This window comes from Myotis daubentonii, chromosome 6 (genome assembly GCF_963259705.1).
Source record: "Myotis daubentonii chromosome 6, mMyoDau2.1, whole genome shotgun sequence".
NCBI lineage: Eukaryota > Metazoa > Chordata > Mammalia > Chiroptera > Vespertilionidae > Myotis > Myotis daubentonii.
In genome coordinates this window covers 64,449,620-64,474,987 of record NC_081845.1, presented here as the reverse complement: position 1 = coordinate 64,474,987, position 25,368 = coordinate 64,449,620, and the positions used below count along the sequence as shown (strand labels likewise).

The window sequence follows — 25,368 nt, the reverse complement described above, 5'->3', positions numbered from 1 at the left end:
TCAGATTTTAAATACTCCTTTTGCTTTGTATTCCTTGACTAATTTCTTTCCCCAAAAATTAATCCTTTAATATTAATTAGTTTAAGACAAATAGAGCAGAATAATTGTTTATTCATTTTTAGCCATCATTACGGTGACAAATTTCAAACATTTAAGAAATATATATTTTTATTGATTTCAGAGAGGAAGGGAGAGGGAGAGATAGAAACATCAATGATGAGAGAGAATCATTGATCGGCTGCTTCCTGCACACCCTCTACTTGGGATTGAGTTTGCAACCTGGGCATGTGCCCATGGCTGGAATGAACCTGGGGACCCTTCAGTCCACAGGCCAACGCTCTATCCACTGAGCCAAACCAGCTAGGGCCAAACATTTCAATTATAGTCACTCTAATTCTTCTCTTTTTAAAAATATCACATGATCTCACTTACATGTGGAATCTAATGAACAAAATAAACTGGTGAACAAACATGGGCAGAGTCAAGGAAGCATGGAATAGACTGACAGATCTCAAAGGGAAGGGGTGGGAGGTGGGTTGTTGGGAAGAAATTAACCAAAGAACTTATCTATCCTATATAATAAAAGCCTAATATGCTAAGTGTCCAACCATTCGACCAGTTTCTGTGACACGCACTGACCACCAGGGGCAGATGCTCTGATTGGTAGATTAGCTTGCTGCTGGGGTCTGGCTGATCGGGACTGGGCAAGACAAGCCAGACACGCCCTGGAGCCCTCTCGGGGTCCCTCCCCAGCCCCAATCGTGCACTGGAAGGGTCCCTAGGCCTGGCCTGCACCCTCTTGCAATCCAGGACCTCTTGGGGGATGTTGGAGAGCCGGTTTTGGCCCGATCCCCGCAGGCCAGGACTAGGGACCCCACTGGTGCATGAATCCATGCACCAGGCCTCTAGTCCTATCTAATAAAAGAGAAACATGGTAATTGGCGTACGACCGATACCCTTTTCATTGGCTAATCAGCGAGATATGCAAATTAACTGTCAGCCAAGATGGCGGCCGGCAGCCAGGCAGCTTGAAACTAACATGAGGCTTGGTTGCCTCAGTGACGGAGGAAACCAACGTTCCCGCCTGCTGCTGCCTCTGAGCGGGCAGTTTAAGAAACTCTGTAACAAATACGCCCAACTTCAGCCAGCAGATTCGCAACATTGTAAGCAAAGGCCAGAAACCTACTTTCAGCCGGAGGCCTAAGAGCTGGAGCCAAGCCTCAAGCTAAAGCTGGCCCAAAATTAAAAAAAAAAAAAAAAAAAAAAAAAAAGGAAAAAAGGAGCGTTTGGGAGTTCAGTCACCCCCAGCCTGAAAACAGCCCTCAGCCCCTCACCCAGACTGGCCAGGCACCCCAGTGGGGACCCCCACCCTGATCCAGGACACCCTTCAGGGCAAACCAGCCGGCCCCCACCCATGCACCAGGCCTCTATTCTATATAGTAAAAGGGTAATATGCCTCCTGGCACCGGGATCAGCGGAGCCACGAGGCCTCCTGGCACCGGGATCAGCGTGACAGGGGGCAGCGCCCAAACCCCCTGATCGCCCTGCGGCTCTGTGTGTGACAGGGGGCGGGGCCACAACCTCCCTATCCACCCTGCTCTGTGCCTGATAGGGGGGAGCTCCCCCCCCCGCCCCACGGGCCCTGCTCTGTGTGTGACGGGGTAGAGCCATAACCTCCCCATCAGCCCTGCCCTGAGTGTGAGAGTGGCGGCGCCCCAACCCCCTGATCCGCCCTGCTCTGTGGGTGATAGAGGGCAGCACCCCAACCCCCTGATGGGCCCTGCTCTGTGCGTGACAGGGGGTTGCTCCACAACCTCCCCATCGACCCTGCCTTGAGTGTGACAGGGGACGGCGCCCCAACTCCCCAATCGGCCCTGCTCTGAGCCCGACCAGGGGCTGCACCTAGGGATTGGGCCTGTCCTCTGCCACCCAGGAGCAGGCCTAAGCCAGCAGGTCGTTATCTCCCGAGGGGTCCCAGACTGCTAGAGGGCACAGGCCAGGCTGAGGGACCCCCCTCCCCCCCCGAGTGCACAAATTTTTGTGCACCGGGCCTCTAGTCTATATATAAAAGGCTAAATGACCAACTATCCATCTGTCCAACTGGCCGGTACATATGACGTGCACTGGCAATCCTATATAATAAAAGGGTAATACCCAAATTGACCCTAACAGCAGAATGACTGGGAATGACTGGTCACTATGACACACACTGACCACCAGGGGGCAGACATTCAATGCAGGAGCTGCCCCCTGGTGGTCAGTGCGCTCCCACAGGGGGAGCGCTCAGCCACAAGCCAGGCTGACGGCTGCCAGCACAGCGGTGGTGGCAGAAGCCTCTCCCGCCTCCTCAGCAGCACGAAGGATGTCCGACTGCAGCTTAGGACTACTCCCGCTGGTAAGTGGACATCCCTTGAGGGCTCCTGGGCTCCCAGAGGGATGTCTGACTGCCAGCTTAGGCCCGATCCCCCCGGGGAGCGGGCCTAAGCCAGCAGGTGGACATCCCCCGAGGGGTCCCAGACTGCGAGAGGGCACAGGCCAGGCTGAGAGCCCCCCCAAGTGCACATTTTTGTGCACCGGGCCTCTTGTTTAAAAATAAACATTGACTCGCACATGCACAATACATATAAAGCTCTCACTGGTGCCAACTGCACAAGTGTTGTAATTTTATAATACTACTAGAAGCCCGGTGCATGAAATTCGTGCACTCGGGGCGTCCCTCAGCCGGGCCTATGCCCTCTCGCAGTCTGGGAGTGGGCCTAAGCCAGCAGGCAGACATCCCCCGAGGTCCTTAGTGCTGCCGTGGAGGCGGGAGAGGCTCCTGCAACTGCCGCTGTGCTCATCAGCCATGAACCCAGCTTCTGGCTGACAGGCACTCCCCCTGTGGGAACACACTGACCACCAGAGGGCAGCTCCTATGTTGAGCATCTGCCCCCTGGTGGTCAGTGCGCATCATAGCGACCAGTCATTCTGCTGTTCAGTCGATTTGAATATTAGCCTTTTATTATATAGGATTATTATATAGGATATTAAATATACTATTTTTTTAAAAAAATATATTTTATTGAATTTTTTACAGAGAGGAAGGGAAAGGATAGAGAGCTAGAAGCATCGATGAGAGAGAAACATCCATCAGCTGCCTCCTGCACACCTCCCATTGGGGATGTGCCCACAACCAAGGCACATGCCCTTGACTGGGATCGAACACGGGACCCTTCAGTCCGCAGGCCAACGCTCTCTCCACTGAGCCAAACCGGTCAGGGCTAAATATACTATTTTGATATGTAATTTTTTGCAGTAATGTAATTACCACACAAATCTTTCTTCTAATTAATTTCCTTTCAATGTGCAGCATGAATCTGTGCACCAGGCTGCTAGTATGCACATATGCATAGCTCATGGACACAGACAACAGTGTGGTGAAGGCCTGGGGTGGGGCAGTAGCTGGGTGGAGGGGGACAAAAGGGAAGAAAATGGGGGACATTGGTAATGCTCTCAACAATAAAAATAAGTTAAATATATATAATTGATGTATATTTTTATATATTTTCAAAATTCACCAAAAATTGGAAATCCATTGTTTCTTTCATATTCAATTTCTTTTGTCAGAAATTCTTTACTTATCCTGTCAATTTTATCTCGAGAGAATAGATTGACTTCAGGAATAAAAAAATGCTCAAGATTTTCTGACTTGAGGCAATGAAGAAAGTATTCCAGACATCTATCAAAGCAGAGCTCCAGGTTGTCTCGCCACTGACTGTCATGTGGGTTCTGGGCACATACGTGAAAGAAGGCAGTTTTCACGTGGTAAGAACAGAATTTACCCAATTTCTTTTGGTCTTCAAACTTTTCTTTCAATTTTTCTAAAAGATATTTCATTAGTTGTAAACAACGTTTCCTGTTCAATAAAAAAGAAAACCATTTATTTTTACTTATTTACAACCTGCTTCATTCCACAAAGAGTTTTAGGTATCTTACAGGAAGATACAATAAACGATACAGATATTATAATACATATAAAGACACAAAGATAAAGCATATAAATATAATTCTAGTCACTCTATTTTTTCAAATATATGCTTTGAAGTTTCAAAAACATATTTTTTCTTCCTGCTTCACCATTCCTAGCTGAAATATTTTATTTTATCAGGATTAATTCAATTATAAAACTAGCAGATATTTGTATTATTCATCCAATGACTTGATAGACTATAAATATTTACATTATTCATCCAATTATTTCATAGTTGAGAAAATTTAATGTTTTTAAAAATACTTAGCTTTACCAGCAATATATTTTTCTCAACATTGGTTTCAAAGCCTGTACCTGAAGCTTTAAAGAACCTCCTGGGCCCACATGTTGGACATTCTTGTTTTGACCTTTTAACTTTTGTTACCCTTATACTGGACAACTTTAGAAACTCAAATGAACAATTCTTTTCCAATCTCACTTTAAAAAAAAAAAATATTTGTTTTATTGAATTCAGAGAAGAAGGGAGAGGGAGAGATAGAAACATCAATGATGAGAGAGAATCACTGATCCGCTGCCTCCTGCACGCCCCCTACTGGGGATCAAGCATGCAACCAGGCATGCGCCCTCAACTGGAATCAAACCCAGGACCCTTCAATTGCCAGGCCGACCAAGCCACTGAGCCAAACCAGCTAGGGCCTCACTTTTTTATGGTGTGTATGCTACCAAGAAAAAGAATTACCCATTTTTAGTTGTTTCAAATTTAGCCAGTCAGTCCTGGCTTTCAACGCAGCCAAACCATCTCAAAGCAGCACCAGTATCAAAAAGAGTGGTTTGGCTCAGTGGATAGAGCGTCGGCCTGCGGACTCAAGGGTCCCAGGTTCGATTCCGGTCAAGGGCATGTACCTTGGTTGCAGGCACATCCCGGGTAGGAGGTGTGCAGGAGGCAGCTGATTGATGTTTCTCTCTCTATCTCTCTACCTTCCTCTCTGTAAAAAATCAATAAAATATATTTAAAAAAAAAAAAAAAGATTGATCCTCTGGCACCTTCCCATTATGTGACATTAATATTCATTACCTTGAAGCAACCAGAATACTAAGACACAACCAGTGGCTAATGGCTAATCATGGCTAGTGTCCTTTCTGTCCTACTTCTTGTTCTGTCCTACTTTATACATCCATCTGATCCAGGTTCAGGACTATGGTCCCTGGCCTTGCCTTCTGACAACACTCTTCCCTTGGTCCCTTGGATCTGGCTTCCCTAGTTTCATGCTCACTCTCTAGATAATATTCCAGGTCAGCCCAGCCATGTGCTGCCCCTAGGACTCAACCCAGTAATGACCATCTTTAGGTCTGATCTATGGAGTCCATTAAAAAAATAAACATTCCATCATAGATAAGCCCCTAATTAACAAAATAAGAAAGTTACCTGTAACATTTCACTCCATTACTTTCACAGCATGTTTTTTCTTTTCCATGATTTTTCAAAATGTCCTTTTCAATGTGAGAGAAGGATAGCCGCCATGTTTCTTCTTAATTTCCAAAAGAAAAATAGAGAAGTAATTTACCCAAAGTGCCTACATATAAACAACACAATATTGAAACGATTTCCTTCATTAAACTATCATTCTGAAAAATTTCTAGGGAGATATAGACACAAAGAAATGAACATATAATGTAATTACATATTAAAAGAAGTCATTTGAAGCAAACAATGGACCAAATTAGGAAAACACTGGAGGGAAGGGATGGAGCAGGTTGCTTAATATAGTTAGCCATGTAAACTGTCATATTGCTAAATTCAGTTTGTTAATATGTTGTTTCAATAACAATTTGAATTAATTGATTAAAAATTTTTATACCATTCTTACAAGTTTGGTATTCATGTAAAATGAATTAGGGAACATTTCTATTCCCTGTGAGAATTTAATTAAGAATAGATTTCTCCCCTTCCCACAAGTTTTAGCACGGCCAGCTCTTTTAAGTTTTGGCTATCCTATTATATAGTTGGTTTTATACCAGGAATGCATGATTGGTTTATAATTTAAAAATCAATCAATATAATCTGTCACATTAACAGAATTGAGGAGAAACATGATCTCAAAAAACCCAGAATATGCGGGTAATGAAATTTAACATTCATTCATCAGTTTTTGAAAAAATGTTTTTATTGATTTCAGAGAGGAAGGGAGAGGGAGAGAGAAATATCAATGAGGAGAGAGAATCATTGATTGGCTGCCTCCTGCAGGCCCCCTACTGGGGATCGAGTCTGCAACCCAGGCATGTGCCCTTGACCAGAATCGAACCTGCAACCCTTCAATCTGCAGGTCTACACTCTATCCACTGAGCCAAACCGACCATGGCTGATTCATCATTTTTTAAAAAAGCCTCAGCAATTTAAATTTGGCTGTCAACTTGATCTGATGAAAGACAGATTTTAAAAAGGACACAGCAACATGATAATATAAGGTAAAAAGCTTAGGTTTTTCCTTTGAAATCAGTTAGGCAGATGTCTGCTATCCCTATTTCTGTTCAACATGCACTGGCTATCCTAGCAAGCATATAAGGGGTCTGGCACTGGAAAGAGAGGAACAAAGGTATCATTAATGATAGATAATACAACTATGTAGGAAGAAAATACACAAGAAGCTAGGTGACAGATATGTATGAGTTTAGTAAATTCTTCATTCTACTTTTCTATTGGTTTTAAAATTTTCAGACTAAAAACTTACAATTGCCTATGAGTAAATCTAACAAAAGATATATTAAACTTCTGTGGAGAAAACTCTACAATGTCACTAAGAAGTATTAGAGGAAATCTAAATAAATGGAGATATGCACTTATCCATGAATTGGAAAACTCATTATAAATATATCAAGTCTTCCAAATTTTATCTATGGATTCAATGTACTCTCAATCAATATTCAAAAAAATGCTTTGATAGAACTTGACAAGATGATATGAAAATTTTCATGAAAATACAAGGGGTCAAGAATACTCTGGTCTCCCTCTCCAAAATTCAGAACTCCAGTCTAGTCATAAAATAAACATCAGCCCTAACCGGTTTGGCTCAGTGGATGGAGCGTCGGCCTGCGGACTCAAGGGTCCCAGGTTCGATTCTGGTCAAGGGCATGTACCTTGGTTGCGGGCACATCCCCAGTAGGAGATGTGCAGGAGGCAGCTGATTGATGTTTCTAACTATCCCTCTCCCTTCCTCTCTGTAAAAAAAAAATCAATAAAATTTAAATAAATAAATAAAAAGGTAAAAAATTAAGGCCACTTATTTAAAAAAAGAAAGAAAGAAAAACATCAGATACATGCCAGATGAGGGACATTCTACAAAATAATTAACTAGTATTCCTCAAAACTGTCAAGGTCATCAAAAACAAGGGAAGGCTGAGAAACTGTTAAGGAGTCCTGGCTGGTGTGGCTCAGTTGTCAGAGTGTTGGCCTGCGTACTGAAGGGTCACAGGTTCAATTCCCGGTCAAGGACACGTACCTGGGTTAAAGGTTCGATCCCTGGCCCCAGTTAGGGTGCATGCGGGAGGCAATCAATTGATGTGTCTCTCTCACATTGATATGTCTCTCTCTCTCTCTCTCTCTCTCTCTCTCTCTCTCTCTCTCTCCCCCTTCCTCCCTTCACTCTTTCTAAAAATCAATGGAAAAAATATCCTTGGCTGAGGATTAACAACAACAAAAAAGAGGAGCCTAAGGAGACATGATAATTAAATGTAATGTGGTATCCTAGATGAGATCCTGAAACAGGAAAAGGACATGGGTAAAAATTAAGGAAATGTGAATAAAATATTATTTAGAGAGGCTTGGTAACTAGTCCAAAATCTCAGTTAGTTATGAGTAGAAGCCTTAGGGTCTAGAACCAAAGAGCAGTCTGACTCTGAGGCCAGTATTGCCTTTCTTTATTAACAACAAACCTGGCTAGTGTGGCTCAGTGGTTGAGCATTGACCTATGAACCAGGAGGTCACAGTTCTATCCCTGGTCAGAGCACATGCCCGGGTTGCAGGCTTGATCCCCAGAGGGGGGTGTGCAGGAGGCAGCCAATCAATGATTCTCTCTCATCACTGATGTTTCTATATCTCTCTCCCTCTCCCTTACTCTCTAAAATCAATAAAAATATCCTATATAATAAAAGTCTAAACATGCAAATTGTCCCCTCGGGAGTTTGACCGACTGGGAGTTTGACCGCCCACTATGACATGATGTTCACTGACCATCAGGGGGCGGTGCAGAACAAAAGAAGGCCATGGCCAGCAGCCAGCAACTGGGGAAAGGAAGGCCCTGATTGGCTTTGATCACCGACCAGGCCTAGGGACCCTACCCATGCACGATTTCATGCACCGGGCCTCTAGTTTTTTTTGTTGTTTTTTTTTTAATTCTTTTTTTAAAAATATATTTTATTGATTTTTTATGGAGAGGTAGGGAGAGGGATAGAGAGTTAGAAACATTGATGAGAGAGAAACATCAATCAGCTGCCTCCTGCACATCCCCCACTGGGGATGTGCCCGCAACCAAGGTACATGCCCTTGACCAGAACCTGGGACCTTCAGTCCACAGACCAGCGCTCTATCCACTGAGCAAAACCAGCTAGGGCTAGGCCTCTAGTTTTTTAAATAAAAAAGGTAACATTTGCCGAAACCGGTTTGGCTCAGTGGATAGAGCGTCGGCCTGCGGACTGAAAGGTCCCGGGTTCGATTCCGGTCAAGGGCATGTACCTGGGTTGCGGGCATATCCCCAGTGGGAGATGTGCAGGAGGCAGTTGATCGATGTTTCTCTCTCATCGATGTTTCTAACTCTCTGTCTCTCTCCCTTCCTCTCTGTAAAAAATCAATAAAATATATATTTAAAAAAAAAAAAAAAAAAGGTAACATTCAAATGTGGGCTACTAGACATTTTAAAGCTGAGTATTTGATGTTACTACTACAACTATGCCGTTTTCAATTCCATCACTCATCAAACTCCCATCTTGTACTGGTAGCCTATTGAGCCTGATGACTCTTGAAATGCCAACAGCAGTCGTCGAACTTTTACTACCCTTGTATATAACATTAACAACTCTTTAAGATGTTCTTAAATTAACCTTCACATTTAAGATACCTTGAAAACCATTTCCTTCCCTTGCAGGCTTAGGTACCAGGTAAAATGGCTGTAGTCTCAGGCTTTTCTTTACTTTTCTTCCAAGCCAATTTTCAATGGGCATGCCTTCCCGGGTGCTAAGTGGCCAGCTGCTTTGTACTTTCAAAGCCAAGATTATATCCACAGATATTTCTTTAGGTGTTTTAATAAGAAGTGTTACAGCAGGACATCCTCTCTTTTTCTTCTCCACAATAATATCTGTATCTGTTTAAACATGTAAAAGGGAAAAAAAGGGTTTAGCAATCTAATTTTCTTGAAAATATAGGAAAAATAGCATAACTATAGTTGGATATCTAGAGAGTATTAAGGTGAAAATTAGTTCTAAAGCAGAAACTGACCCCACAACACAAAATGTTTTACTCATTTAGCCAATATTCATTGATAATGTATTATGGCGGGAACGTACTGTCAAAATCTGTCTAGCATGATGATGAGGAGCCCCTGAAAACTGGGGTTTGGGAGCGCTTTGGTTAGATTTTCATTTAAATTGATGAATAGCAGTTTGGAGAGAAGCCTGGAAAAGAGGGCAGATGAGCGGCAGAAGCAACCCATGTTCACTGCAGTGTTCCTCACGATAGCCAATATATGGAAACAATCTCAGAGTCCATTGACAGATGAGTGGATAAAAAAAAAATTGTGGTATGGCCCTAGCTGGTTTGGTTTAGTGGATAGAGTGTCAGCCTGTGGACTGAGGGTTCTGGGTTCAATTCCTGTCAAGGGCACATGCCCGAGTTGTGGGCTCGATCCCCAGTGTGGAGTGTGAAGGAGGCAGCCGATCAATGATTCTCATTTCTAGCTCTCTCTCCCTCTTCCTTCCTCTCTGAAATCAATAAAAATATACTTAAAAAAGAAATTGTGGTATGTACAGGCACACGTTGGAGATATTGTGGCTTCAATCCCAGACCACTGCAATAATAAAGTGAATATTGCAATAAAACAGGTCACACAAATTGTTTGGTTTCCCAGTGCATATAAAAGTTATGTTTACATTATATTGTAGTCTATTAAATGTGCTCTTGCATTATGTCTAAAAAACAATGTAAATACCTTAATTAAAAATATTTTATTGCTAAAAAATGCTAAAGCATCATCTGAGCATGTCGGAAAAATAGCACCAACAGACTCACTCAACACAGGGCTGCCACAAACCTTCAATTCGTAAAAACACATTATCTGTGAAGTGAAACGAACTGAAGCGCAGTAAGATGAGGTATGCTTGTATATGAATGGAATATTATTCAATCTTAACAAAGAGAGAAATCCTGTCATTTGTGACAACATGAGTGAACCTGGAGAAAATAAACCAGATACAGGAAAGCAAATGCTGCATGACCTCACTTCTATGTGAAATCTAAAAAAGCGGAAGACAACAGAAGAAGAGAGTAGAATGGTGGTTACCAGAGGTGAGGAGGTGAGGGAAATGGGAGATATTGGTCACAGGGAACAAAGTTGCAGTTAGGTAGAGTGAGTCTAGACATCTAGTGTACAGCATGATGACTGTCATTAATACCACCACACTGACGACTAGAAACTGTACAATATTAAGTATTATGCTAAGAGAGTAGATTTCAGGTACTCTAACCATACACACAAAAAAGGTAACTATGTGAGATATGTTAATTATCTTGACTGTGGAAGTCATTTTACTATGTATATGTGTATCAAAGCATCTTAAATAAATACAATTTTTATTTTTTTAAAGACACAGGTAGCAGAAGTGAGAGCAATTAAAGAGGTTAAAAACCAGAGAACTGGTAGATGGACTGAACCTGCAAGATAAGGAAGAAGGTACAAGTTCTGGGATGCCAGCCAGAAATTTAGCCTAGGAATTGATTAATGTTGATTCCATTCTTCTGTAGAGAGCAGCAGTCACCAACCGGTGGTCCGTGGGGTCTGAAAGGTTGGCGACCGCTGATATAGAGTAAGCAGGAGGAAGAAGGGTTGAGCTGAAATGAACTTCATTTTAGACACACTGAGCTCTATGTGCCTATGGGACACCCACGTGGAGATAGCCACTGGACAAGTAGCTATGGTGGTCAGAAATTCAGGAAAGACTTCCAGATGAGAGATCCTGGCTTTGGGGTTTAGGGGTGTATAAGCAGTAAAGACTACTCCAAGATAAGACCTCTGGAAGGGACCACAGTGAGAACGAATGCCAAGGAGAAAATCCTAGAGAACACTCTCATTTTCTTATCATCAAATCTGCAAACCTCCCCCACTCTTACCCATTTTATCCTTCTTCCTCTTATTACCACCGAGGAAACGTCCATTCACCTTTCCAAGGCCACTCCGGACCTGCCTCTGGATTCTCACTTGCTCAAGACCTCGCTCTTTCAATTGTTCCCTCTCTTGCATCACTGGACTCCCCCTCCCTGCTGGATCATTCCTCTCCACATACAAAGGGTCCCAGTGTCCTTCATTCTAAAATATACCTCTCTTTTGGCCCTAAATCAGTTTTCTCCCCATACTTACCCATATTTCTTCTTCCTTTGCAGCCAAAATTTTCCAGAATGGCCTATACATGCTGTCTCTACTGCATCCCTGTCCCTTTTTTCTTGTGTGTTCATAATCTCTCTAAAACTGCTAAGTCAAAGTTAACAACAATCCCCACTAAACCACGGACCAAATCAAATGGTTTTTGGATGTCAGCAGCATTGTAAACACTGACCACTGCTCCTATGAAACCACTCAGTCCTCTTTCATTCCTTCTCTTCTCCCCAACTTCTAATGGGATCCTCTTATTACCACTCTACTTAACATTATAATTTCCCCCATCCTATTCCTAACACTCCAGATCCCTCTCATTTTGCTAGCCTTTCCCCCATAGAACTTACTACTTTCTAATATACAAGATAATTATATTTTCTATTCGTCATTAATTGCATATCTGCTCTTACGTAATTATAAGGTACAGAAGGGTGAGGGTCTTCATCTATTTGTTCATTAACATATCCCAAACATCTAGACCATCTGTCACATTAGATAATCAATGAATATTGATTAAATTAATGAATAAGTTCCTCTGCACTCTCTGTCAAAGGGACCGCTTATATGTTGACATGTAGCCAAATGTGTCCTCCGAACTCCAAACCATATCCAACTATGTACTTGGCACGTTCAGTTTAACATATCACACGGATATCTAACTTAAGATATCCAAAGCCGCACTCTTCATTCATTCCCCGAAGTGTTCCTCTTCTGTCCTTGCAATCTTAGTAAATGGCACAATCTACACAGGTGCTCAATCCAGAAACCTGGGAGCTTTCTTCAGTTCCATCCTCTCTCTCACCCCGATACTTACGGTAATCCAGCTTGGGTGTGTCTGCTTCTCTCCATCCTGGCACCCCACTTCACCCCCATCTTTTCATTTGAACTATTAAAATATTTTCCTTTCCTATCTTCTTACTTGCTTTCTTATAATATCTTCTCCAAAGAAGCCAGAGTAAACATTTAAAAATATAAAGCTATCCCAGCCAGTGTGGCTAAGCAATTGAGATCGACCCAGGAACCAAGGGTCACGGATTTGAGTCCCGATCAGGACATGTGCAGGAGATAACCAATGGATGATGTTTCTCTCCCATGGATGTTTCTATCTCTCTCTATCCTTCTCCCTTCCTCTCTCTCAAAAAATCAATAAAAACATATTTTTTAAAAATACAATTGGAATCACTATTTTGTAATTAAAACCTGGCTTCTCAATGACCATAAAATAAAATCTGAACCTTTCCAAGTCCTTGAAGAATCTGGTCTGTGGTCACCTCTTCAACTACACTTCCTGTTCCTCTTTCCTTTCCTTGTTCACATGGGCCTCTTGTAGTTCCTTGAGCTTGCCAAGCTCTTTTCTGCCTCAGAACCTTGCTCCACCACTTCAATTGCTACCCCTTCTCCCAGTTCATTCCCGTCAGAGTATTCACTACAATTTGTGTTTCCAAGATCCAAGCTTCAAGAGGGGATTCTATTATTTTATTCAACCACATATGCCCAGTGGCACAGGCAGCAGTTCAGTGAATATTCAATGGAGACCAAAATAGAGCCAATCAACATTTTAAAAGAATACAAAAAAAAAAAAAAAAAAAGAATACCAAGAAAATGTAGTAGAATAACATCAAGTGCAAAGAGCTGTTTCTGGGAAGTAGTGGTCAACAGTGTGCTGTAGGAGGTCAGGAAAGATCAGGAGAGGAATATACATGGGCAATTAGTAGGTATGATTAGAACTTTAAGGATTAAAACTCAAAAATCTTACCTTTAATGTTTTTGATTTCTTTCTTAATGAGTTCCCTAAACTTGGACAGCATCTTAGAAGCTGATAATCTTTCCCCTTCTAAAAACTGATTCAGAGGACTTCCTTGGGGGTTTCTTTTGAACTCCACAAAGTAATGAGCACCACTGTTGCAATATTCTTCTAGCTGAATTCTGGGGACGTCCAGTTTAAACATAACATCAAATTCATTAGGAGCAGAAACCTAAGAAAAAGTAAAAACAACAGTGAAATGTTTGCTTAGGAATATTTTCCAAGCAACTGCAATTTTTTTCTTAAAATTTCCACTTAAAACCCTATCTTTAAAAACAAGACTCCTAGTATTTATACCCTCTGGGATTAGGACCAGTGGAGTTGGGAAAGTATTATTGGTTTTAGTTTGTGGTTTCTATACTCATTTTTTTAACCATAATATATATATATATATATATATATATATATATATATATATACATATACATATATATATATATATATATATATATATAGGATTTCTATACTTTAAAACACTTTTATTAATTTAAAAATATATTTTTATTGATTTTTTTTTTTTTTTTTAGGGGGAGAGAGAGAAATGTTCATGTGAGAATGAAACATGACTGGATGCATCCGACACACCCCGTACCTGGGTTCAAGCCCACAATTTGAGCATACTAGTATGTCAGGACGGGATATGGAACTGGCAACCTTTTGGTGCACAGGATCCACACCCAACAGAGCCACACTGGCCAGGATTATTAAGTCAATTTTATTTTATTTTTAAATATATTTTTATTGATTTCAGAGAGGGAATGGAAGAGAGAGAGAGAGAGAGAGAGAGAGAGAGAGAAACATCAGTGGTGAGAGAGAATCATTGATCAACTGCTTCCTTCGCACCCCACACTGGGGATAGAGCCCGCAACTTGGGCATTTGCCCTGACTGGGAATCCAACTGAGACCTCCTGGTTTATAGGTCATTGCTCAACCACTGAGCCATGCTGATCAGGCTTAAAATAATTTTAAATCATATCATGTGCCCTGGCCAGTTTGACTCAGTGGATAGAACGTCAGCCTGCGGACCAAAGAGTCCTGGGTTCGATTTCTGTCAAGGGTACATACCTCACTCGGTTGCAGGCTCCTCCCCTGCCGGGCCCTGGTCAGGGTTCATACAGGAGGCAACCTATTGATGTGTTTCTCTCACATCGATATGTCTCTCTGTCTTTCCCTCTCTCTTCTACTCTCCCTAAAATTCAGTGGAAAAATATCCATGGGTGAGTGAGCATTAACAACAACAACAAAAATATAGCATGTAAGCTTTTAAAATCTGTACCAGGTTTACTCTAAGTTTAAAGCTTAATAAAATTAAAGACCTGGAAGGAGCTACCTTTCACATCACAAGATACACATTGCAGCCACCCTCCTGTTACAATTTTGAGATCATTGTATGCTCTCAAAAATGTGTGTATTCACCTACTGGCTAGTTGCACAAGGGTTATCTCATATCTACTGGTCACCCAAGTGAGTGTGAGCTTCAAGTTATGTACAATAATAGTGTCTTAGAAGCATTTGTAGAAGCTTCAAAGAGCCTTTTCCATTCTCACACTAACTAAAGCAATTATAATAAATGCTTGTTTTTGCTATGTTAAAAATGCCTTTACCCAGTTAGGATAAGCTTCAGGTACAGCTATTGGACTGCACTGTTCAACACGGTACTTCGCAGCCATATGTCTACTGACCACATGAAATGTGTCTAGTCCAAACTTAGATGTATTGTGCTGTGTACTTAACTGTCCTCCCCAAATTCAGATATTAAAGCCCTAATCGCCAAAGGGTCTGTACTTGGAAACAGGACTTTTAGGAGGTAATTAAGGTTAAATGGGATCATGAGGGTGTGGTTCTAATCTGACAGGATTGGTGACTTTGTAAAAAAAAGGAAGAGAGAAAGATTGCATTCTCTCTGTGTACATATACCAAAGAACACAGTGAGGACACTGGGGACTATAACTATAAATCTTCCAGACAGAAAATCAACAAGAAAACAGCTGCCTTACATTACACATTAGACCAGATGGATATCTGGTATCTTCAGAGCATTTCACCCCAAAGCAGCAGAATATACATTTTTTCAAGTGCATTTGGAACCTTTTCTAGTATATACCACATATTAAGCCATACAACAGTAAGAATAAATTTTAAAAGATTGAAAAAGATGCTATTAAGCATCTTCTTCAACCACAATGGTATGAAACTAGACAACAATTGTAAGAAAAAATTGAAAAACACACAAACACATGGAGGTTAAATAACATGCTACTAAACAACGAATGGTTAACAATGAGATCAAGGAAGAAACCAAAAGATACCTTGAGACAAATGAAAACACAATGACCCAAATGACCCAAAATCTATGGGACACAGCAAATTCAGTCCTAAGAGGGAAATTCATAGCAATATAGGCCTACCTCAAGAAACAAACAAACAAAAATCTCAAATAAACAATCTAACCTTACACACCTAACCAATAAAATAAAATCAGTACTCAAAAAACTGCCAACAAACAAAAGTCCTGTACCTATGGCTTCACAGGTGAATGTTACCAAACATTCAAAGAAGAATTAACATCTATCCTTTTTAAAATATATATTATTGATTTTTTTTTTTTTTACAGAGAGTAAGGGAGAGGGATAGAGAGTTAGAAACATCAATGAGAGAGAAACATCGATCAGCTGCCTCCTGCACACTCCCTACTGGGGATGTGCCCACAACCAAGGTACATGCCCTTGACTGGAATCGAACCTGGGACCCTTGAGTCCACAGGCCAACGCTCTATCCACTGAGCCAAACCAGTTAGGGCTAACACCTATCCTTATCAAACTATTCCAAAAAATTCAAGAGGAAGGAAGGTTCCCAAGCTCATTTTATGAGGTAACCATTACCCTCATTTCCAAAACAGACAAGGACATTGCACACACACAAATATAGGCCAATATCCCTGATGAACATAGATATAAAACTCAACAAAATATTAGCAAACCAGCCCTAGTCGGTTTGGCTCAGTGGATAGAGCGTTGGCCTGTGGACTGAAGGGTCCAAGGTTTGATTCCGGTCAAGGGCACATGCCAGTAAGGGGCAGGCAGGAGACAGCCAATCAATGATTCTCTCATCATTGATGTTTCTATCTCTCTCCCTCTCCCTTCCTCTCTGAAATCAATAAAAATATATTTATATATATATGTGTGTATGTGTGTATATATATATATATATATATATATATATATATATATATATATATATACACTAGAGGCCTGGTGCACAAAAATTTGTGCACTCGGTGGGGAAGGGGGGGTCCCTCAGCCCGGCCTGTGCCCTCTCGCAGTCTGGGACCCCTCGGGAGATAACGACCTGCTGGCTTAGGCCTGCTCCCAGGTGGCAGAGGGCAGGCCCAATCCCTAGGTGCAGCCCCTGGTCGGGCTCAGAGCAGGGCCGATTGGGGAGTTGGGATGCCTCCCCCTGTCATGCACAGAGCAGGGTGGATTGGGAGGTTGCGATGCCACCCTCAGTCACGCTCAGGGTAGGGCCGATTGGGGGGTTGGGGCACCGCCCCCTGTCACACTCAAGGCAGGGTCGATGGGGAGGTTGCGGCGCCACCCTGTCATGCACAGAGCAGGGCCCATCAGGGGGTTGGGGCGCTGTTCCCTGTCACTCACAGAGCAGGGCCCATCAGGGAGGTTGTGGCCCTGCCCCCTGTCACACACAGAGCCACAGGGCGATCAGGGGGTTTGGGCGCTGCCCCCTGTCACGCTGATCCCAGTGCTGGGAGGCCTCTCAACTCCGCTGATCCCGGTGCTGGGAGGCATATTACCCTTTTACTCTATAGGATAGAGGCCTGGTGTATGGGTGGGTGCCGGCTGGTTTGCCCTGAAGGGTGTCCTGGATCAGGGTGGGGGTCCCCACTGGGGTGCCTGGCCAGCCTGGGTGAGGGGATGATGGCTGTTTGCAGCTGGTCACACACCCTTCAGGGTGGGGGTCCCCACTGGGGTGCCTGGCACGTCTGGGTGAGGGGCTGAGGGCTATTTTCAGGCTGGCGGGTGACTGAAGCTTCCAACCGCTCCTCTTTTTCTTTTTTCTTTTTTTATTCTGGGCCAGCTTTAGCTTTGAGGCTTGGCTCCAGCTCTTAGGCCTCCGCTGCTGAAAGCAGGTTTCTGGCCTTTGTTTACCTTCTGTATTTGAAACAATGTTGCGATCCTGCTGGCTGAAGCCCAGCGGACTAAAGCAGGTTTCTGGGGTTTTGTTTAGCTTCTATATTTGTAACATAGTTGCTTAGAGTTGCAGCTCAGAGGCCTGCAGCGGTAGGCGGGGAACGTTGGAGTCCTCCGTCACTGAAGCAAGCAAGCCTCATGTTAGTTTCAAGCTGCCTGGCTGTCAGCCGCCATCTTGGCTGGCAGTTAATTTGCATATTGCCCTGATTAGCCAATGGGAAGGGTAGCGGTTGTACACTAATTACCATGTTTCTCTTTTATTAGATAGGATATATACTAGAAGGCCCGTGCACAAAAATTTGTGCACTGGCAGGGAAGGGGGAGTCCCTCAGCCCAACCTGTGCCCTCTCATGGATCACGCTGCCGCTCACCCTGCCTGCCCCGCCCAAGACACAGCAGGCCGGGATCCCGCGCTGGGGCGGACAGCAGCTCTGATCATGTTGCTGCTCGCCCTGCCCGCCCCACCCAAGACACGGCAGGCCTGGATCCCGCACTTGGGCAGACAGCAGCTCTGATCATGCTGCCCCTTACCCCGCCAGCCCCACCCACCCCGCCCAAGACACTGCAGTCCCGGATCCCGCGCTGGGGCAGACAGCAGCTTGGATCACGCTGCTGCTCCCCCACCCCCCCACCCCTGCCCACCCCGCCCAAGACATGGCAGGCCAGGATCTCGCCTTGGGCCGTGCAGCGGGATCTGCCTGCAGTATGCAAATTAGCCACCATCTTTGTTGGTGGCTAATTTGCATATCTCACTGATTAGCCAATGGGAGGCATAGCGGAGGTACGGTTAATTTCAATCTTTGTCTATTATTAGATAGGATACACACACACACACACACACACACACACTAGGGGCCTGGTGCATGAAATTCATGCACTGGGGGCGGGGGTCCCTCAGCCCAGCCTGCCCCTTCTCACATACTGGGAGCCCTCAGGGGATGTCCTACTGGCTTAGGCCTGCTCCCTGCTCCCCTTGGGGAGCGGGCATAAGCCGCTGTCTGGCCTCCCTTTGTGGGAGGTGACCGGGCTGATCAGGGGAAGGCACCAGCCCCATCACCCCGCTGCTGCAGCCACTGCCAGTCACCACAGCCACCAAGGTGTTTTCATCAACACTGATTCCAGTCCCTTCACCATGAAAAAATGACAACTTTCTTTAGGCATTTTCAAGATGTGTCTTTCATAGGATATGACATTTTTTTATTATTTTTTTTTATCCTCACCTGAGGATATGTTTCCATTGATTTTTAGAGAATGTGGAAGAGAAGGGGAAAGACAGAGAGAAACATCAAAGTGAGAGGAACACTTTGATTGGTTGCCTCCTGCATGAGCACTGACCTGGGCCCCAGCCAGGGAAGAGCCTGCAACCTAGGTACATGCCCTTGGTCAGAATTGAACCCAGACCGTCTGGTAGGCAGGCCAAAGCATTATCTACTGAGCCAAACTGGCTAGGGCAGGATATGACATTTCTTAGCCCCTCCTGCAGCAGGCCTTCGTTTTTTTTCTCTAGGAGTAAGGTGGAAAAACCCTACATCACTTTCTTGGGATTCTTATTATCCAAGTTGCTAGGAATATTACCAGTGGCATATAGGGAGCTTAGCCAATGAGCGGTCAGAAAATGTGTTTCCTCTTTAGTTCACACCGATCCCCGGCTTGGCCCCTGCCCAGGCCTAGGGCCTTAGGCTGGGCGTTAGGCCTCGGCAGGGGACCCCAAGCCCCATGCAATTGCTGGCTCTACCCCTGCCCAGGCCTCAGGCCTCTGGCTGGGGCGCTAGGCCTGGGCAGGGGACCCCCAGCCCACTCCAATCGCAGGCTTTGGCCAGGCATTAGGCCTAGGCAGGGGACCTCCAGCACCGGGCAATAGCTGGCTATGCCCCGGCCCAGGCCTCAGGCCTCTGGTAGGGAAATTAGGCCTGGGCAGGGGACCCCCAGCCCCATGCGATAGCCGGCTCCACTCCTACACAGGCCTCAGGCTTCTGGCTGGGCGTTAGGCCTGGGCAGGGGACCCCCATCCTGCTCTGATCACCTACCCAGGCCTCAGGCCTCTGGCTGGGGCTAGGCCTGGGCAGGGGACCCCAGGCCGCTCCGATTGCCTGCCCAGGCCTAAGGCCTCTGGCCCGGGCCATAGGCCTGGGCAGGGGACCCCCAGCCCACTCCAATGGCCCACTCTTCCCCTGCCCAGGCCTCAGGCCTCTGGTCAGAGCGTTAGGCCTGGGCAGGGGACTCCCAGCCTGCTCTGATTGCAGGCTCTGCCCCTTCCCAGGCCTCAGGCCTCTGGCTGGGGCATTAGGCCTGGGCAGAGGATCCCCAGCCCTGGGCGATCGCCGGCTCTGCCCCTACCCAGGCCTCAGGCTTCTGACCAGGGCGATTGCCGGCTCCACCTCCCCGGGTGGCATCTGGCACTGCCCGCCCCACCTGCAGGATGCAAATTTAACAGCCATCTTTGTTGGGTTAATTTGCACACTCTTCTGATTGGCTGGTGGGCATAGTGAAGGTACGGTGAATTAGCATCTTTGTCTTTTATTAGTGTGTATATATATATATATATATACTAGGGGCCCAGTGCACGAAATTCGTGCACTGGGTGTGTGTAGGGGGGGGGGAGTGTCCCTCAGCCCAGCCTGCCCCCTCTCACATACTGGGAGCCCTCAGGCGTTGACCCCCATCACCCTCCAATCGCAGGATCGGCCCCTTGCCCAGGCCTGACGCCTCCGCCAGAGGTGTCAGGCTTGGACAGGGGACCCCCATCTCCCCCTGATCACTGGCTCTGGTCCCCGCCCAGGCCTGAGGCCTCTGGCCCAGGAATCATGCCTGGGCACGGGACCCCCATCTCCCTCTGATCGCTTGCTCCACCCCCCGCCCAAGCCTGACACCTCTGACCCAGGCTTCAGGCCTGGGCAAGGGGACCATCATATCCCCCCAATCCCCGGCTCCGCCCCCCACCCAGGCCTGATGCCTCGGCCAGAGGAGTTGACCATCATCACCCTCCGATCACCAATCACCGGATCGGCCCCTTGACCAGGCCTGAGGCCTCCGGCAGAGGTGTCAGGCCTGGGCGGGGGACCCCCAGCTCCCCGTGGTTGCAGGCTCCGCCCCTGCCCAGGCCTAACACCTCTGGCCTAGGCATCCGGCTCGGGCAGCGGGGACCCGCATCTGCAGCGGCCCCGCGATCATGGGCTTCGCTTTAGGCTCAGGCAAGGGACCCCTAGCTCCCGAGACTGCCAGCTTCGACCGTGCCCAGCTCCCATCGCTGGCTCCACCCCTACTTCCTGCTATCACTGGCCAGGGCAGCAAAGGCGCCTGATTCTCTGATCATGGCTGGGGGGCAGGGCAAAGGCAGCCCTGGGGCTGCCTTTGCCCTGCCCCCCAGCTCTTAGCTCCCCGCTGGGTTTCCGATCACTGTCAGTGGCAGGGGGCTTCTTCCTGCTTTCCCTTTCGCCTCCCTGCATTGTGCCTACATATGCAAATTAACCGCCATCTTGTTGGCAGTTAACTGCCAATCTTAGTTGGCAGTTAACTGCCAATCATAGTTGGCAGTTAATTTGCATATAGCCCTGATTAGCCAATGAAAAGGGTATCGTCGTACGCCAATTACCATTTTTCTCTTTTATTAGATAGGATATATATATATATATATATATATATATATATATATATATATATATATGTTAGCAAACCAAATTCAGCAATATATTAAAAAGATCATACAACATGATCAAGTGGTATTTATTCCTGGGATGCAAGGTTGGTTTAATATCTGCAAATCAATTATTATGATATACCATGTGATAAGCAAAATGAAGGATAAAAACCATATGACCATATCAAAAGATGCAGAAATGCATTTGACAAAATACAGCACCCATTTATGATAAAACTCGACAAAGTGGCAATAAAGGGAACATACCTCAACTTAATAAAAGCCCATATATGACAAACACACAGCTAACATCATACTCAACAGGGGAAAGCTAAAAGTATTTTCTTTAAGATCAAGAATACGACAAGGTGGTCCACTTTCATCACTGCCACTGATCAGGAAACAAACTCCAGTCAGAAACCTGCTCCTAAACCTTCCATTTATACTGGAATGATGGCTTTAATGACAACCACCCACAGACAAATGGAGCTGTGGAATACACACTTAAAAATAGTTCCATCTGATGTGTATTTAGGAAGAATGCTTTTTAGTACCTGTAGGAGATTTTCTCTTAATTTACTTTTAACATCATTCACTGGGAGCTTCCCATAACATCTAAATAAGAAATTGAGAGAAAGAGTGGGTTCGCAGGGGCTGGAGGGAGAGACTGAAAATATTTTTCTTTTGCAGTACAAAAATCCTCATAGGAAAAAAGTTTCTTAGATATATTAATTTTGTGGATATTTCGCAGATCACACTCCTAATCATCCAAGTCATAATCTGACCAGAAATTACCAAGTATAACACTGTTGGAGAAACACAATGCAGGTCTGCTTACATGAATGAGTCTATACATTTGAATTCCCCCCAAAACAGTGGCTAGCAATCAATATAGGTTGGCTCTATGTTCCTTGGATGTAGTGATGAATAAACGAAAGAACAAAGGTATGTCGTTTCAATTAGAACGTAAGAACTAGTCTGAGTTTCTTACAACGTAAAGTGAGGAACCATAGGAGATGGGGAATATCGGGGACGTTAGAAGAGGGGTGAGGAAGCCGGGCGCGTGCCTAGGGTACGGGAGGGCAGGCGATTGGCACTCACCTTCACTTGCTCGTAGTAGCTCCCAGTGCCAAGCAACTCGACACCTTTAAACTCGGACCAGCCGTTCCTCAGTCCTCGTAGCAGGTGGTCCACGACCCTGTTTACAACCTCCGCGGCTTCTGAGATTTCTGCGCTACGTAGCTTCAACTTCTTCAGCACCGTCCCGAGCTTCCAGGCGCCCGGCACCGCGTCCCTCCGGCCCAGACTAGGGGCTGGAACCAGCGGATCCTGGCCGGCGTCCTCCGTTGGCCTGGACGGAGGTCTCCGCTCCCCAGCGGAGCGCGCGGATCCAGCCCTAGGAAGGGGCGACTCCGGCTCCTGGGCCAGACCCGGCTGCCCGTCCAAGGAGTCCTGGGCACTCAGAGGCGCTGTCTTGGCACATGCACTCCCTTTTCGGCGAGATCCAGCTCTGGGAAGGGGCGACTCCGGCTCCTGGGCCAGACCCGGCTGCCCGTCCAAGGAGTCCTGGGCACTCAGAGGCGCTGTCTTGGCACATGCACTCCCTTTTCGGCGAGATCCAGCTCTGGGAAGGGGTGGCTCCGGAGCCGCGGGAGGCTCCGGAGCTTTGGCCAAATCCGTGTGCCCGTCCACCGCGTCACCGCTCAGAGGCGCCTTCTGGGTGCATGCACCCCCTTTTCGGCGAGATCCAGCCCTGGGAAGGGGCGACTCCGGCTCCTGGGCCAGACCGGCCTGCCCGTTCAAGGCGTCCTGGACGCTCAGAGGCGCCGTCTTGGCACATGCACTCCCTTTTCGGCGAGATCCAGCTCTGGGAAGGGGCGGCTCCGGCGCCATGGCCAGATCCGTGTGCCCGTTCACCGCGTCACCGCTCAGAGGCGCCTTTTGGGTGCATGCGCCCCCTTTTCGGCGAGATCCAGCCCTGGGAAGGGGCGACTCCGGCTCCTGGGCCAGACCCGGCTGCCCGTCCAAGGAGTCCTGGGCACTCAGAGGCGCTGTCTTGGCACATGCACTCCCTTTTCGGCGAGATCCAGCTCTGGGAAGGGGCGGCTCCGGCGCCATGGCCAGATCCGTGTGCCCGTTCACCGCGTCACCGCTCAGAGGGGCCTTCTCGGCGCGCGCACCCCGCGCGCGGACCTGCGGTCTCTCCCGGGAGCCCGGGGGGCTCTTCTTCCGCGGGTTCCCCGACGCTCTCGAGGAGCTGCAATTCTGCTCGTTGGGCTGGACAGCTTTGGGGACAACCGGACACTCGACGGGCTCCGTCTGGGTGGGCTTCGTCGACGAGGGTTTCGTCGGGGCGCCCTTCGCACTCTGCGCCAAAATCTTGGGGGTGGCGGCTCCCGCCTTCGAAGCTGTCCGCGTCGCCTTTCCGCACCGAGGATCCATAGCTGGCGCTCTCTGCTCCTGGAAAATAGACTCGGCTTCGCTTAGAGGAACCTGCAGTCTCGGCCAGTGACTGGAAATGAAACTTAAAACTTGAAGTCTGGCGGGAAGGCAGCGGCGCGGTCAGGGAGCACGCGCAGGAAATGTGACCCCACGCGGGAGCGCGGCCTGGGAGCCACGCCCCGGTCCTGAAGAGAAGCTAATGTTCTGCTCCAAGGCAAAAAGCTAACCTGAGAGAAGCTGCAAACACCCTCGGCAGTACTGACAGCCCGACGCATTTGCTGGCATGCCACCTAAAAGAATTGTGGAAAACTACAAGCTTTCTCGCCCATTGAAGTTCACAAGCTTTTTCAATATAAGTTTAATGAGGTTCCTTTTTTAAATTAATGTGAAGTAAATGTTCATCTTTTACAAGACTAAACAAGATTAAGATTACTGTAATTGTAATAAATATTTATTTTTAATTGTTTCTTTTTTGGCTGGGTGCAGTGAACTTTTTGATGGTGCATGACAAAGTAGGGCTCCCTAAACCCTCCCCTTCTTCTGCAGGGGGTCTGAGATGAAAACTGTGAAAGTCAGGAGATTCTCAGTGTGTTGGGGAATTGATTCGGGGCAAGGACTCCCCAGCAGCTGAGGGTCTCTCTTCCTCTGGTTGGGGCCGGTGGTCCAGGGGGCTCTAACTCCTTGGAGGCCATGTGGACCATAAGGTCCACCCTGTTGCTGTAGCCAAATTCAGTGTCAAACCAGGAAATGAGCTTGACAAAGTGGTCATTGAGAGCAATGCTAGCCCCAGCATCAAAGGTGGAGGAGTAGGTGTCACTGTTAAAGTCCCAGGAGACAACCTGGTCCTCAGTATAACCAGGATGCCCTTGAGGGGCCCCTCTGTTTCACTATATTCTTCATGTCATTATATTTGGCAGCTTTCTAAAGGTGGCAGGTCAGATCCACAACTGACACATTGGGGGTGGGGACAGAGAAGGCCATGACAGTGAGCTTCCCATTCAGCTCAGGGGTGACCTTACCCACAGCCTTGGCAGCACCAGTAGAAGCAGGGATGATGTTCTGGGCAGCCCCTCAGCCATCATACCACAGCTTCCCAGAGGGGCCATCCATGGTTGTTGGGGGCCATATGTAAGCTGGCAAGGTCCTTGCACCTGAAGGGCCTAGCAAGGCTGGGACCCTTACCCACATAGTTTTCCCAGACTTGTTTGGATGGCGATTATCAGTAGAATGAGAGCAACATTTGTAGAATGAGAACAGCCTTTCATAGCTTACCAAGAAGTCTATTTACTGAGATATGCTGTGCTGAGAACTTGTCCTTGTGCTGTGTCTCTCCCTTAGAGATTAAGAGGAACAAAGAATACATTCCTCTTGACAGACCTCCTATTCAGTGTGTTGTGTATAAATAGGATTGTATAGCTAATAAACTCGCTTCAGTTCTTTGAGAACTGGGGTCCTCCCGACCCCGTTTTCCTGTCTTTCTTTTTTTTCTCAATTCCCACCTCCCTGCCTCAGCCCGGCTCAACCCTGTCAGGCTGGCCCTGACACATGGTCTTCTGGGTGGCAGTGATGGCATGGACTGTGGTCATGAGTCCCTCCACAATGCCGAAGTTGTCATGGATGGCCTTGGCCAGGGGGACCAAGCAGCTGGTAGTGCAGGAAGCACTGCTGACCAT

At 46.4% G+C, this 25,368-nt stretch overlaps 1 protein-coding gene across 3 annotated transcripts; it reads right to left on the bottom strand.

The window, feature by feature from the left end:
* Positions 1-3,048: 3,048 nt before the first annotated feature.
* On the bottom strand, positions 3,049-24,048 carry CGAS (cyclic GMP-AMP synthase). Of its 3 annotated transcripts, XM_059701178.1 has the most exons (6): positions 22,355-24,039; positions 13,364-13,583; positions 9,082-9,324; positions 5,397-5,499; positions 3,558-3,895; positions 3,049-3,441 (listed from the first exon to the last, which is right to left on the bottom strand). In XM_059701178.1, exons 1-6 carry the CDS (start codon positions 23,693-23,695, stop codon positions 3,071-3,073), a joined length of 2,616 nt encoding a protein of 871 aa, XP_059557161.1. In that variant the 5' UTR covers positions 23,696-24,039; the 3' UTR covers positions 3,049-3,070. The 3 variants fall into 3 exon arrangements, with proteins under 3 accessions (XP_059557161.1, XP_059557162.1, XP_059557163.1); XM_059701179.1 differs by lacking the exon at positions 9,082-9,324 and having other exon boundaries at positions 22,355-24,048; XM_059701180.1 differs by having other exon boundaries at positions 3,306-3,895; positions 22,355-24,033.
* Positions 24,049-25,368: the final 1,320 nt, after the last annotated feature.